This window comes from Orbicella faveolata, unplaced genomic scaffold (assembly GCF_042242905.1).
Source record: "Orbicella faveolata isolate gen_17 unplaced genomic scaffold, um_ofav_v1 contig_12, whole genome shotgun sequence".
In the NCBI taxonomy this organism is placed as follows: Eukaryota; Metazoa; Cnidaria; class Anthozoa; order Scleractinia; family Merulinidae; genus Orbicella; species Orbicella faveolata.
In genome coordinates, this window is record NW_028301539.1 from 31294296 (window position 1) to 31308516 (window position 14221).

Below are 14221 nucleotides of genomic sequence, written 5' to 3' on the forward strand. Positions count from 1 at the left end.
TTTTCTTTTAACGGGAGTTATTGTATTTTTATGGAGCAGTTGATTTATATTTGTCGCCAGGATGCTATAGGCAAATGTCTCGTCAGTTTGCAAACAGAAAGATTTGTTTTATTGATTATTCCACATCGTTTTGGGATCGGAGCAGCCAGTTGGTTCAGTGTTTAACCTTGACAATGATTAAATAAATTTTTACTGTGAATAAATGCACGAACTATCATCGCTATAGCAATTCAGTAAATCACCAAAAGATGGACAAAATATCAAAATTGCTCTTAACTTTTTACAAGCCTTATTGTACTTTTAAAATGATTCAGGCAAATCGACAATTTATTTTCTTTTAAAAGCAGGATGTAAAAAATACAATTGTTATGTATGATAACTGCGGATCTTATTATTAGCTGGCCAACGTGGTTAAGTGGATGTTCATTGTTATGCAAATTAAACTCTTCACTATGCTTAAGATTAGCATTCAAGTGAAATTGTTCGCTGGGCCGGCAGGAAATATCGATCATTTCCAGGTTGAGTTTAAAGCGTGCTGGAGGCAGCTTCATAACGGAACGTAAGTATAATTTCTTCTCTTAATCAAATAGCTCTTGAGTACGGCCTGATCCTTGTTTAGATTTCCTTGAGTTTCCTTACAAATCTTGAAAAACGCTAATCTCAGTCCCTTTATGGGGAAATACCTATCTGATGATTCACGAAATAATTTCAATCAATACTCCGCACATTGCATGTCACACAGCTGTTGGCAGAAAATGAACAATTATTTTATACTGATAAAAACCTGCTTATATTCTTTAGCACGTTAGACTTTTTAGCCATTTAAAGCTTAGTACATATTTTGCATGTTTGTCCATAGAATAACAAGATAAAGATGACGTTATTTTTCACCTTGCTCGTGTTATTTGGTGGTACATCATTCATTTCAGGTGATGAATGCACGGTAATTTTGACAGTATGATTGATTACTAAACGGCGAGGTAGTCCTCGGGTAGATCCAAGTGCACTGATTAGTTCATTCTTGGTCGGGATTTTCCCATATAGATTGTTTCTATGGAACCGGTCATAAGCTGTGTATCTTTTTGTTTTCGAAAGCCGGAAAATCCAATAAACAAGCATGCCCTGATTGCCATCTAACAAACTACTTACTAACCTAGCTTGCTCCAGCCATAATCTGAAATATTGGTCCTCGGTCGCTTTTTCCCTGACCTCACTGCGCTAGGTCTGTGCTGCCACTACCTCGGGCATATATTTCCTAGTACGGCGTTCGCACTTGGTTAGTTTGAAGTTCTTATTTTGGAAAGGTCGTGTTGCTTAACAAGATATTACTTGATCACTCAGTAGTAATGCAGGCTAGTGAGCTAGGCGAAGGAAGTTGCATGTGTATTGCTATAATTTGCTTACTTTCTGGGGACTGGGTTTTCAGAAACAAGTAATTGTAATTAAAATCTCGTAACAAAAGCTTCATTGGATTCAATATCATATTCAGGCTAGTTTTGGTAGTTTTTGTCTAGAACATTACTTGTTTGAACGCCAGGAAGATTCGAAAATGGATTGCCTACATGTATGTTACTTTTTGTAAGCAGGATCTGGACAACACGTCACGTGCGAGCGATCATATTACAAGCTGGGATGCTATCAGGACCGACAGTGGTCCAGGGCTATGTCTAAACTTCTTATCAGTGACCGTGTTAAGTCAAGTCAGGGACGAAGTGTCGATTGGAACAACTGGGAAGATTACTTGCACGGGTTTGTACAAAATGCTAGTGAAAAAAGGTTGATATTTTGTCATCCTGCATTCTCTCTGTTCGCCCTAAGTTAAATATCATCACTTGCTCACCCAGTTAGTTATGGTATGGCTTAGTAACTTAGTCAGTTGAGCCATGGAAGACCAGTCTCGGAGGTCAAGGATTCTATTTTATTGTATGACTGAAAAATAGTATTTTATTGTGCCTAAGCTAAAAGCAAACCAATTTATCGTTGACTTTCAATATTGCACTCACGTAGACGCGCATGCAACATGAGGAAATTTTAAAATATCACTCGTATATTGTAAATCGTTAATTGCACTCGAAATAATTTACGATTGTCTGTACCGTGCGCTTCATTTAATTTCTTCGAGAGCATCCTTTAGCCTCTTAGCCATTTTCGCAATCCGATCTTAAATTCTTTTGGAATTTATTGGTAATAATTAGTCCTCTCTATTTTTTTTTCACTTTGCAGCCTGGCGTGTCGTTGTGCCCAGGCTGCCTCTCAACAGGGATACACAATGTTTGGACTTCAGCACTACGGAGAGTGCTGGTCAGGACCAGAGTCATGTGACCTGTATTCTCGACATGGAGATTCTCAGCTGTGTATTGGTAAAAACTACACCAGATGTGATATTAATGACGAAAGCGAGTGTGTTGGAGAGAGCAACGCCAACTTCGTGTATCTTTTGCTGGAGGGTGAGTCCTAATCATTGGTGAATGGTTGCACAGTGAAAACAAATAAATTTCTTACCCGGAACTTTGATAAATAACAATGAGAAAGGTTCCGTTCACACTACGCTAGAGGAATTTGAAAACGCAACTAGGCCTACCGTCCGCACTAATCCGTCACAAAAACGGCGCTTTATGAAAACGCTCTTCAAACCGGAGGAATTTGAAAACACCGGCTTTTCGTTTTCGTGTGGACAGAAAACATTTTGAAAGTGGCGCTTTTTGAAAACGATGACGTTACGATAATCATGTGATTTCCCTGCCCGAGTGGTTTTCAAACACAAATCGAAAATGACCTTTGATTGTTGCGTGTTTAAATTCTTTCAGCGTAGTGTAGACGGCACCGAAGAGGTAAAATATTGCACGAGAATTTCCCGCTCTCAAAAAAAAAAAAAAAAAAAAAAAAAAAAAATTAAAAAAAAGAATGCCAATAAGCAGTATAGTTTAACTCGTCTCAAGGCTCATTTCTATCCTAAATAATGCATTGTCATTTGTTTCTGTTTTGAAAATGGCTCTGTTTTACAACCTTGCGCTATGATTGGCCTAAGGATCTACCAGATTAATTAAGAATATCTCGAAAACATTCACTGAAGTACGTAGAAAACGAGTTGACTGTTTTTTGTTTTGAATTGTTTGAAAAAGGAGATATTTTAATGGACATAAATTGAGAGGGTCTCTAGATATGCCTCAGTGTAAAGTTCATTTCCTTCTTTTGTGGTTATTAGAGTGCAGAAACACATCTGTCGCAGAATTTATTTTTCGCTTTCTTTTCGTTTTATTTCAGAACCAGAAGAAGAACATGTCATTTAAGTAAAATACAAAACACACTTTGCGGCTTCAAGAGTATGCAGTTTCTATTGTACCTTATATTATACTTAGAGATAAGATGATTTTTTATCATGTCGAAGTATCTGAATAAAAATATAACATAGCCTTTTGCGTAAAGTGTGTCCATATGTGTACTTTTTAAATTTGCAAACTTTATTCCTTTTTTTTTTTTTTTGTTGCTGGAGTTAAACATTTTTGATCACCTTTTTTTATGGAAAAGTCGTGAAACTGAACAAATGTTCACAGTGAGAAAGCAATGCTAAATTTCTTTCATGACGGCTTTCCGAGGTTTATCGATGCTTTCTCTGCTATGAACAAACAAAAACAATGTACATAAAACGCTTGCCCGTATATGGCGTATGCTACACTGCCTGATTACGTCACGAATTAAAAGCATGGCCCAGTCTATCTCGGACAAATGTTTCTTGGTAGTGATTTTGCATCTCCGATCCGGTAAGACGATTGTATTTTATAACCACGCCACTAGCTAAACATTTTCATGGAACTATATTATTCTCAGCTGGCGACTCAGTCAGCGTTCAATTACAGTTTATTTAGACGATGCTCCAAATGTTTTTGTTTCTTGTCGTGTGATTTTCCTATCTCTCCTTTCTTGTAAAAGGAATCTTTATCCATTACTTCATACGTATCCTGCTTCTCTTTCGGCCTGAAAAACAAAGACAATGAAGTCTCATAAATGGAATACCGATAAGACTAACATACATTCTTCCAATTATGAGGAAAAGCAATAAATAAAACAACTCACCGGTAATAAATAATAAATCATGATAATAAGTGGTAAAAAACCCTATCTGCAGTGGCATGTCCCTTGATGGCCTCATGTAAAGTCATGTCATAAGTAATTGGAAGAACATAAAAAGCGGACCATAGTGGTGTCTGAGCTTTTAGCTTTGCTTCATAGGTGAGATGACAAATAGCGTCAAATAAAGTCATATTTTCAATGGTTGATCTAATCGAGAGCAAGGGAAACTTTCAATCGGATTCCTTTAATAATTTTGCACTCTTGATCTTAAGTTGTTTCTATTTTGATATACTCTATCTATAGCGACAAAAATGTCAGCACTGATTTTTCAGCTGTTATGACGTTCTTAGTCTAAAATCATTTACAAGTGATTTGCTATATATATAAGAGAAACTAGTCAAGGATCATAATTTGCTCAGCTCACGTTGTGTTGGTAGAGCAGGTCCCACAAGCACGCTTGCACATCATGTTAATGGTTCCTATGCTAGCTGTCGGAGCGTACTCACTGCAATACCCACGAGATGCGTACTCATTGCAGTCGTCTGAATAATCTTTGCAATCTACAAGAAAACGAGAATCAAATTAATAAGCAATATCCCAGCCATATCTTACCCTCAATATCGAAAGGTAAGCAATATGGTTCATTCGCATTTTATTTACAATACTGATTGGACTCTCACGCGCTTATGGTCAATGGTCGGACGACAAAGTCGATAAGATTATAGACCATAGAAGTTTCGTAATTCATTGTTAGAAAAATAAAGCAACTGAATTAATATGCACACTAATACTCTCCTACCGACGTTAATTAACCTCATTATATACCGGGGATATCTCATGCATGCACTCCCTCTACTTCGGGGGTTTGATGATATACCAGCACTTTACTCAAACCAGTAATGAAACAATGAGATTTATTCTTTAGGAAACATTTGCAAGGCAACCGAAAAAAAAAAACAAACGAACAAACAAACATAGGATGAGATAAGAAAGAAAGAAAAATAGTGCTCTTTAGTCTTACCATTGTCTTCGACAGTCATCTTGCTGTCGTCAAAGTTATATTCAGCATAATTTGCTGATTCAGGATTTGGTGTAGGCTGCATTTCATCGCTGCTGAAACTCAGTTTATCATCGTTGTATCGTTGGCGATGTTGTCTATGACGGCTTTTTGTGGGATTAAGGTGTTCTGATTGTTCGATTTCGTAGTTTCCATTTGGCTTTTCAGTAGGCCTTTTGTTATTTGGATGTCTACGCTCACCACCAACAGGCCGAACGCGCTCTCTATCATTTAAATGATGACGATGACGATGGTGGCGTTTAAAGCCCTCGTCTTCTTCATCAACTTCATCTTGGAACTCGCTTGGACAATAATCACACAGTTCTTGATGACCTATAATAGAAAGAAATGCGTCTTGCCTATTAATTTCATGCGGAAAATTGTAAAGTGTACATATTCGCATGTTAGCAGAAACAAACAAAAAAAAAAACATATACATTATTCTGTTCTGTTTCTTTTTGCAAAAATGCAGCTAATTTACAATCAAATTACAAATTACAGAATTTAAGTCCCGATCGCGAAGCTTAATACAGAATAATAATAACAATAATAATAATAATAATAATCATAGTAATAATATAATTTCGCAGTATGCGTCAACAATAATGCTTTTACAGCTATGCTTACAAGACATATATGGCTAACTTGATATTTGCACGACTGTGATGACGAAACATCTTAGGAATGTCATTAACAGAAGATATGTATGACAGAGTTAACGCAAATTGCCCATGCAAAGCGGCAATAAAATATTTGTAGCCTACACAGATTGCATAATAAGTGCTCTTGATATCATGCTCTGAGCGTGGAACTTCAGACAACAGTTAAGAGCTTGCTTACCATCGTAGCAGGGACGACAGAAGTGAACAGAAATACCTGTGAAGATAATATATGACCACATTTGGCGAGAAATTTTCTTTTTATTAAGGATCAATGGAGTTATTTGTCCAATAAATTACTTTTGGTAGTTCAAAGGAGAGAGTTTATTGGAGAGAGGTCTCTTATAGAAGAGAAAGCACTTATTAGGTTAGGGGTGCTTATTTATTTCTGAACAACGATACAGATATAATACCTCAATTAAAAAAAATATATATGTCACGCTCAGATGAGAAAGCAAGACTTCTTAATTCTCTCGTGTAATCAGTCTTTTCTATACCACCGTCTCTTCTTTCTTTCTCTTTTTATTGGAAGGGGCGCTTATTGGAATAGGGGTGCTAATTAAAGAAAACGGCACTGAAAACGGCACTGCGGGGGGGGGGGGGGGGGAATCGTTAATTAGAAGGAGGGCTCGTTTTTGAAGGAGAGCACTAAACTGAATCACTGCGGTTTGATACCCTTGTTAAAGGGAGTTTTGAATTCGAATTCTTCTATTATTCAAAAAATACGCAATGTTACCTTTCAATATCTTAGTGACAACTTGTTGTGCGGTTCGTCCCATTTGTGTGTACTCGGCCCTAAAAATATGCTCGCTATGTGGAAAGCTTGCCATTGCATGAAGTTGCAATTTACTGTAAAGATTACCAACACCAACACAGTACATTTCCACTCCATACGACCTGATGTCCATGGACGGCGTGATAACGTCATCAATTGATCTTCCTGCCACTAGGAGAACGATCGCTCTTGGTACATGCGCTCTACCAGAGCTGCTAAAGAGGTAATGCTTTGTTACGTGCAAACCACGGCCTATGTAAGTTCCTGGTCCATCTGTTCCTGGAAATTGGACTGTCGACAACGCCTGATCTATGTTCTGTATGTCAAAGTACGTGTGGAAGTTGAAGATAACGAAGGCCTCGAGAGAAAACACGACGACACCCACACGGGTCATGTCGTGGCCTATCGAGAATGAATGGGCTACAGCACTTACAAACGTGAGAATTTGCTGGAAGTTTTGTTCGTTCCCCACGGAAGAAGATCCATCGATTAAGAAAGCGAGGTCCAGAATGACTATGAAGGCAAAATGAACAATAAAATAGATCAGATCACCAAACACTTCATTCCTGTTCTTTTAATGAAGAGGCTCTCTGTCAGGGCGAGGTCATGCAGCGCATTAGTATTATTTAACTTTGGCACATTTGTGAAAGATAACAACGACAACATTTACCTTCCATTCCTCTGGCTCCTCCCATACTTCCTCCTCCAGCGCCCCCCATATTGGCTCCACCAAAGCCTCCTCCAATACCGCCACCCATGCCACCTCCTATACCGACACCTCCCATACCTCCACCCATTCCGCCTCCACCAAAATTTCCATTTCCACCAATGTTGCCCATATTACCACCCATAGACCCTCCACCCACACCAGCACCCATGTTACCTCCACCGCCTCCCATCATGTTCCCACCACCTCCACCAATCATGTTGCCACCAACACCTGCCGTATTTACACCGACACCCATCATCCCACCACCACCCATCATACCACCGCCGCCACCTGCAATGTTTCCCCCACCACCAATCATACCACCTCCCCCTCCCACGTTTCCAGCACCACCAACCGTACCTCCTACACCTCCTATGTTCCCTCCAGTGCCTCCTCCCATATTCTCGCCGATTCCTCCCATGCTACCACCACCACCCGTCATGCCGCCACCTCCAACCATACCACCACCTCCAGTCATACCACCACCTCCAGCCATACCACCACCTCCAGCCATACCACCACCACCGCCGCCGCCACCAACACCAAGTCCTCCTCCCATATTACCACCGGCGCCTACTCCCATACTTCCCCCAACGCCTGTGTTAACTCCAGCACCACCAACAGAACCTCCTCCCATGCTTCCTGCTACACCACCAGTCATTCCACCTGATACTCCTAAAGAGAAAAAAATGATTTTACATAATGCTTTATAACTGTTTTATTAACGTTCAGGCCGTAAACAGCAAAAGAGATTTTTAATTCAAGATAGTTTTTAATATCAAACCGATCGCGATATTATCAACCATATTTATTTAACTGTCTTAGGGTGAAATACTTGTTAGTATTGGTCGCATTGAATATACAAAACAAACTATTGTACTCAATTTATTAATCTACTTTCAATGATAAAATAAAACAGATTTAACTGACAATAACAGAATGTTAAAGGCACACACAATTTATTGATAGGAAAAGAAGCAAAAGCTCTTTTATTTAATGTAATCGTTTATGTAATGTTTAGTTATGCCCAGTCTTTTTGATATATGCATTATTTAGCTCCTTACAATATTATTAGGAAATAGGTTCATTCCATATTACAGACACCAGTTTTGTAAAATAGCCTGGGGAGGTTAGTAATTTCTAAATATAAAACTACAACGTCGCTGTAGCTCAAAGCTTGTTATATTTAACTGCGCCGTTTTATTGTTATGTACTCGTTAATATTTTCACGATTTTTCTTCGTTTAATTGCTGAAAATATGTTATTCCCTGTTTAAAGAGAGATCGTATAGTGATGGTGAAGCAAGCCGCGTTAATTCTGTGTTAGCCTGATCTGGTACACGTTCGTCTCTCGGCCACCATGCAGGTTTCACGGGACCAATCCATGCGCATGCACCACTCACCACTTTATCTTACCCTTATCTCCTGCCATTTCACTGACGCCCTCTTCGGGAATACTGGTGCCGACCGCCTGAATAGTTCCCGGAGGTGATTCAACAGAAATCCCTGTAGGCGTCGTAGAAGCAAACTCTTCAGTAGACGGCACTCTGGGAGGTGGATTTGGCGTTTCGACAGGAGGAGGGATTCCAGTACCAACTGCTTGATGTGCTCCTGGGGTGGACTCAACCACTATACCTGTGGGGGAACTTGAGGCTTCGTTTGTAGTGGGAAGCTTTTCCATTCCATAGTGGCAATCCCTCCCACCTGGTAAACGAATGTTACCAGGAGCTTTGGGTCCTTCACTATTTAATAATAACGGTTGGGAATTTTCTCCAAAGCATTGCGGACTTGTAGCAACCGTCTGAGGCGGTTCAATATCCATAGTATCACCTCCTTTATTGTTCATTTCTGCTGCGTCTACTCCTTGGACTGTCCCCGGAGGAGATTCCACAGCAGTACCGGTTGGAGTTGTCGATGCCATGTCTAAAGAAATGGAAGGTTGTGACCCATTAGGTGATTTTGGTTTGCTAGCGGGCTTAAACTTCTGGACACTTTTGTCTTTCAATGCCTCCGTTACGTCACTTCCCAGTAATTTGGAAAGCAGAACTTTCATGAGACCATCTGTTTGAAGTCCTCTGCTCTCCGTTGTTATTGAAACGCCCGCAGTATTTACTTCCGTGCCATTCTTGTTTTGCTTCTCACTACTTGCCTTTATGTGCAGTTTGTCAAGGTTTCCCTCATTCTGCTCATTCTGGTCGACATGTGGTTGCTCCATATTCGAATGACTTGCGTTTTTGCCGCTATTATTCAAACCTACGACAACCGTGTCTTCTTTCTCACTGCCGGTTTCTTCAGGTGTAACATTAGCAGCTTTCGTTGTATAGTCAATATCGTTTAATACTTCTTGAAGAGAAACATTGTCGACGTCTTTAGAGCTTGTTTCTGACTCTTTCTTCGCATCATCATCTAGACGAATACCTATTCTAAGTGGATTTAGCTTGGCTTCCAGTAATACATTAGAATCCGATTGATCTTGAAACTTCCCGGGTTTTTCTGAGGAGGATTCAGTAACTTCTTTGCTCAGCGGGAGCCCGTGTGTATCGCCTGCACTCAAAGGTTGTCTACCATCTGAAAGTGCTTTGTCGCTATATAGGTCGTTGAGTGAAGTTTCAGTCATTATATCTTGTGAATTATTTTGTGAGGTAGCTCTGAACAATTCTGCGTTTTCGTCTTTCACACCATGAACTGCAGAAAGCATTTTTGGTTCTCCAGAACTTTGATTTCGGCCATGGTTTACAACAGTTATTCTTAGGACCGTGTATTTCCTTCTCTCCGAAGGTACCAATGAGCCATTTCCATTGGTTTCGTTGGTCTTTCCCCTATCAAATATCTGTCTTCCTTTTACATCAAAGCTCGAACTGTTGTTTTTGGAAAACTGATTTGCTGATCTTCGTTGTTTGTCCTTCTTGCCTTCGATGGATGTCACACCTGTACGTTTCAATGTACGTCCTTTTAGCTTCAGCACTTTGTTTAGTTCACGTTACGTGCAAGTAACAGTAGGCGAGGATGTTTTAAGCGTGAATGTCAGCCGTCTCTTGCAATTGTTCTTCTAAAAGTATTATTGTTATTGATCACTCGTTCCAGTCTGAAATTTATGTATTTTCGTATACCAAGCAAACACAAATTACCTTGACCAACATTTTGAGCGTTTCCGCAACTAGGAGCTGACGGCTGACATCCACAAAGATGAGGTAAATGAAGTGGTCTAACTGAACAATCAGGACCTAATCCGGCTACTCCTGCATGACGAAATTAGAATTTTAGAATAATAGTATCTCGCGCGTTTCAAAACGCTTCCCAGAACAAAATAAAGAAATTTGTTAACACATAAGCTAAAAAAACTTTGTTGCTGTTAAAAAAAATTCTAGGAGGTCCATACACTATAAAAAACCTTTAAATGTCTCTCAGAAAGAGTTGTGAGATCATCGCGACAGCACACTTTAGCAATAACCGTTAAGTATTTTGCGTCTGATTCACTGAAGCTTTGGTCCACATTTTAAGTATACTGGGCATATTCTTATAAAATAAGCATTTTGATTTAGCCGTAGAAAAGGTGTTAACGAAGAAATAAGTTAAGTCTCCCGTTAAAGTATGTGGGTATTTACGAGCAGCTAAAAAAGTTAATGAAGTGATACCCGCTGACTTTTGTTAATCTTCAATAAGGGCCAACATTTTTATTGGGTTGATTTAATTATTGTTTCTATTCAGAACTCGACAAATAAGCTGTTTATTTTTTGATTGCAATGATGCCGAAAGGCACAAGTTTTACTCTTACGGCCATCATTGCCAATTTGTGGTTCGCATGATTTTAGGCCTCATCTACACAGAGAAAACAAGATATTTCATGAGCAATCCTTGTACAAAAGTGTAAAACAGTAGTCTAAAAGCTACTCAAATTACCTCCAACTCCACCGACGGCTCCACCTGTTGCTCCTCCGCCCATTCCTCCTCCACCCATACCCCCACCAACCATTCCTCCTCCACCCATTCCTCCTACGCCTATTCCTCCAGCTCCACCAGCGGAAATTCCTCCAGCTTTTGTAACATGCAAAATAGAAAAAAAAAACAAAACAAAAACAAAAGGTTGTTTGATACGATTTACTGTCAGTTGGAATTTGACTTGCTTCTTAATGAAAATCAAGGACTAAGGGTGCTTTTTCCACTTTAAGGCCTTAGATTCTGGGGTATTGTATTGTGTTGGGCTCAGTCAGTAGTCTTTGTTAGGGTCAAAGTTCAAAGTCAAATTCCACAACGTGCGCAATGTTTTGGCAAATGAAGTTAAGGTGGCCGAACACAGTTTTCGCGCGCGCTTTTGCTGATGCAATTCAGCGCGCGCACAAGGATTGCAAAAAACAAACATGCCGTCAATAAAGCGATCATTTTATTTACTCAATGCACGGACTATCTGTGCTATTTTTCTCAATAATGGAAGGAAGTGTATTGATGGCTTTAGTCTTTTCTTACAAAGATATGTTAGAAAACGTAACGATGCAAAGAACCCAGCAATTCTAAGCTTTTTCTTTGTCACCGAAAGAAACCAGTTAAATGCAGCGCATGCGTAGTAAGTCAAAAAATTGCGTTTGAATGAAAAATTGCACTCTCGGAAATACGCCTATTTCTCAAGAACCACTGATTAGAATTTCCCGAAATTTGGCACGAAAATACTTTAGGAAATAAGTAACTGGAGTATTGAAAAAAAAATTGAACTTTAACAAAGGAAACTCTAGATATTCCAGCGAAACTTCAAGAAGGGATAATTAAAGATCTCAGCTGTTAAATTATTATCAAAATAGTGTTAACTTGTGAGCATTGTTACGAGCTTGTTGCACGCAAATTATAAAGAAAATCTAATGACGAGATTTTCTGCAAATAAACAAAACCGATTTTAAAAGCCTTTTTCTGTTTATTCATGTTGCCATGGTAACGGCACATACGTCAGCTTAACTATAAAAAAAACCGAAGTTTGTGTTGTTAACTTGCTTGCTGCCACTTTTGGCGACCAAAGGCTCAAGGGTTTTAGAGAAAAAGGTGAATGAAACACAGGTATCAAAAACTGTGTTCAGCCACCTTAAGTGAGAATACATAATGAACGTTAAAAAGAAATGTGTCTGTGACCGTAATGTAATGTAAGTTTGGCGTTTTCCTGTTAACATTGAAACCCAATCAGAGCCTTGTAGGCAATAGGTGTCTGTTAGGCGCCACGACAACCTTGTGCAGTTAATATTTTATAGAGATGGAAATTACAATATCTTAATTACGTACAGCGTTTTACTGATAACTCAAGAAAATCTTAAGCGGCATTCGACCTATTTCGACGTACTTACGGTGCCAGACAAATGAAGCCGTTGTTAATTTTTTATTATCAGAGAAAATGATTTCTTAAGCAATCCAGGGAGAGAAATTTAGAACAATAATGTAATAGCTAATTAAATTACCTGCTGCTCCTCCTGCTGCTCCTCCCATGCCAATTCCTCCAGCACCGCCTGCGGCTCCACCAGTGGAAATTCCTCCAGCTTTTGATAAAAGTCAGAAAAGGGCAAAAAAAAACAAACAAACAAACAAACAAAAAAACTCTGATTTACGATCATTTGGAATAATGGACGGAGGAGGAAGTTGACGCGGTACATTGGTAATTGTCAGTGTTTACAAAACCCATTGCGGTGGTAGCCTAGCTAATTAAATTACCTCCTGCTCCCCCTGTTGCTCCTCCCATGCCCATTCCTCCAGCACCGCCTGCAGCTCCACCAGTCGAAATTCCTCCAGCTTTTGATACAAGTCAGAAAAGGACAAAAAAAACCCCTCTGATTTAGGATCATTTGGAATAATGGACGAAGGAGGAAGTTGACGCGGTACATTGGTAATTGTCAGTGTTTACAAATCCCATTGCGGTGGTAGCCTAGTATCGCACTGTGATTTGGGCTAAAAGGGCGATAACTGCGAACATGGTCTTAATTGTTATCGAATGGGAGGTGCTGTCCGTATCAAAAAGTATATGAATTGAGGTCGTGCAAAAAAAACAAAAAACAAAAACAAAACAAAATGAAACAAAATGTACAGCTCATAGAGGGAAATAAGAGGAAAGACCTATCCAACTAACGTACCTTCTACACCTCCCGATACCCCCCCCCTGAGGCTCCCATTGATCCTCCTGCACCTCCTGCAACTCCACCACCGGCTTTTGTAAAATTCAAGAGAGGTGATTGTTTTAAACGAGCCATTATTCATTGAATTGTGATCGTTAGTTTGAGATATAACCTAACTGAGAATACCACGGGCTGTTTATGTTGTAAATAGAATATGTCTTGTTGATACTGCCACATTTGGATTGTCATAAGTTCATCTTTCAGTCTTTATTACAAATCATCTCGTAAGATAACCTTGTTTACAGTATTTAGACAGATCTGTGTTCATGCTCTTGTAACCACTGCCAAACGTTGGGGGACAGAGTAAATGAACTTTGGGAGAGATAATTCTTATTAAATCATAAAGAAAGAAGAGTACAATATTGGGAAAGATAAAAAAAAAATGAAGAATAGAAAAGAAAGCAAACACAACAAAAGAGTGTCAGTGAATGTGTTGTTAGTGTAGATAATGTTGTAAATGTTAATGTCAAGCTGTCCGTTTGCTGTTATGTTACAAAAACCGATCGTTTCCTCGAAGAAAATGCGCTTAAGTTTTCTCCATCAGCTCTGCGTACTGCACATCTCGTTATCTTTTTATGATATCTCAGTTCAATCAGTTGATAGAATAATATAAGATTCTGTCCTTTTTTGTCCAATTATAATTACAGGAATAGACTGCCTCATTCTCTGACATAGTTTTCGAATTATTCCTTACAATGGTCGTTCACCCTTCCTCTCTTTTCTTTCAACTTAAGTCTACCATCCTTCTTGCTATTTCCCAGTTCAGCACTTGGTGCTTCCTAGAAGATAACTTCCAAGACATGCACCT

At 39.3% G+C, this 14221-nt stretch overlaps 2 protein-coding genes across 4 annotated transcripts; one reads left to right on the top strand and one right to left on the bottom strand.

Annotated features, from left to right (window-relative positions):
- The first annotated feature begins 463 nt into the window (after window positions 1-463).
- Window positions 464-3425, top strand: LOC110040330 (uncharacterized). Its single transcript, XM_020745549.2, has 5 exons — window positions 464-559; window positions 860-929; window positions 1587-1749; window positions 2224-2447; window positions 3265-3425. The coding sequence occupies exons 2-5, from the start codon at window positions 875-877 to the stop codon at window positions 3288-3290; spliced, it is 468 nt and encodes a 155-aa protein (XP_020601208.1). The 5' UTR covers window positions 464-559; window positions 860-874; the 3' UTR covers window positions 3291-3425.
- Window positions 3232-12779, bottom strand: LOC110040323 (uncharacterized). 3 transcript variants are annotated; one of them, XM_089277616.1, is made up of 9 exons: window positions 12706-12779; window positions 11171-11305; window positions 10399-10509; window positions 7233-7946; window positions 6524-7075; window positions 5969-6004; window positions 5093-5461; window positions 4496-4631; window positions 3232-3975 (listed from the first exon to the last, which is right to left on the bottom strand). In XM_089277616.1, the coding sequence occupies exons 1-9, from the start codon at window positions 12731-12733 to the stop codon at window positions 3852-3854; spliced, it is 2205 nt and encodes a 734-aa protein (XP_089133742.1). In that variant the 5' UTR covers window positions 12734-12779; the 3' UTR covers window positions 3232-3851. The 3 variants fall into 3 exon arrangements, with proteins under 3 accessions (XP_089133742.1, XP_089133744.1, XP_089133738.1); XM_089277618.1 differs by lacking the exon at window positions 10399-10509; XM_089277612.1 differs by lacking the exons at window positions 10399-10509; window positions 11171-11305; window positions 12706-12779 and adding an exon at window positions 8687-10391.
- Window positions 12780-14221: the final 1442 nt, after the last annotated feature.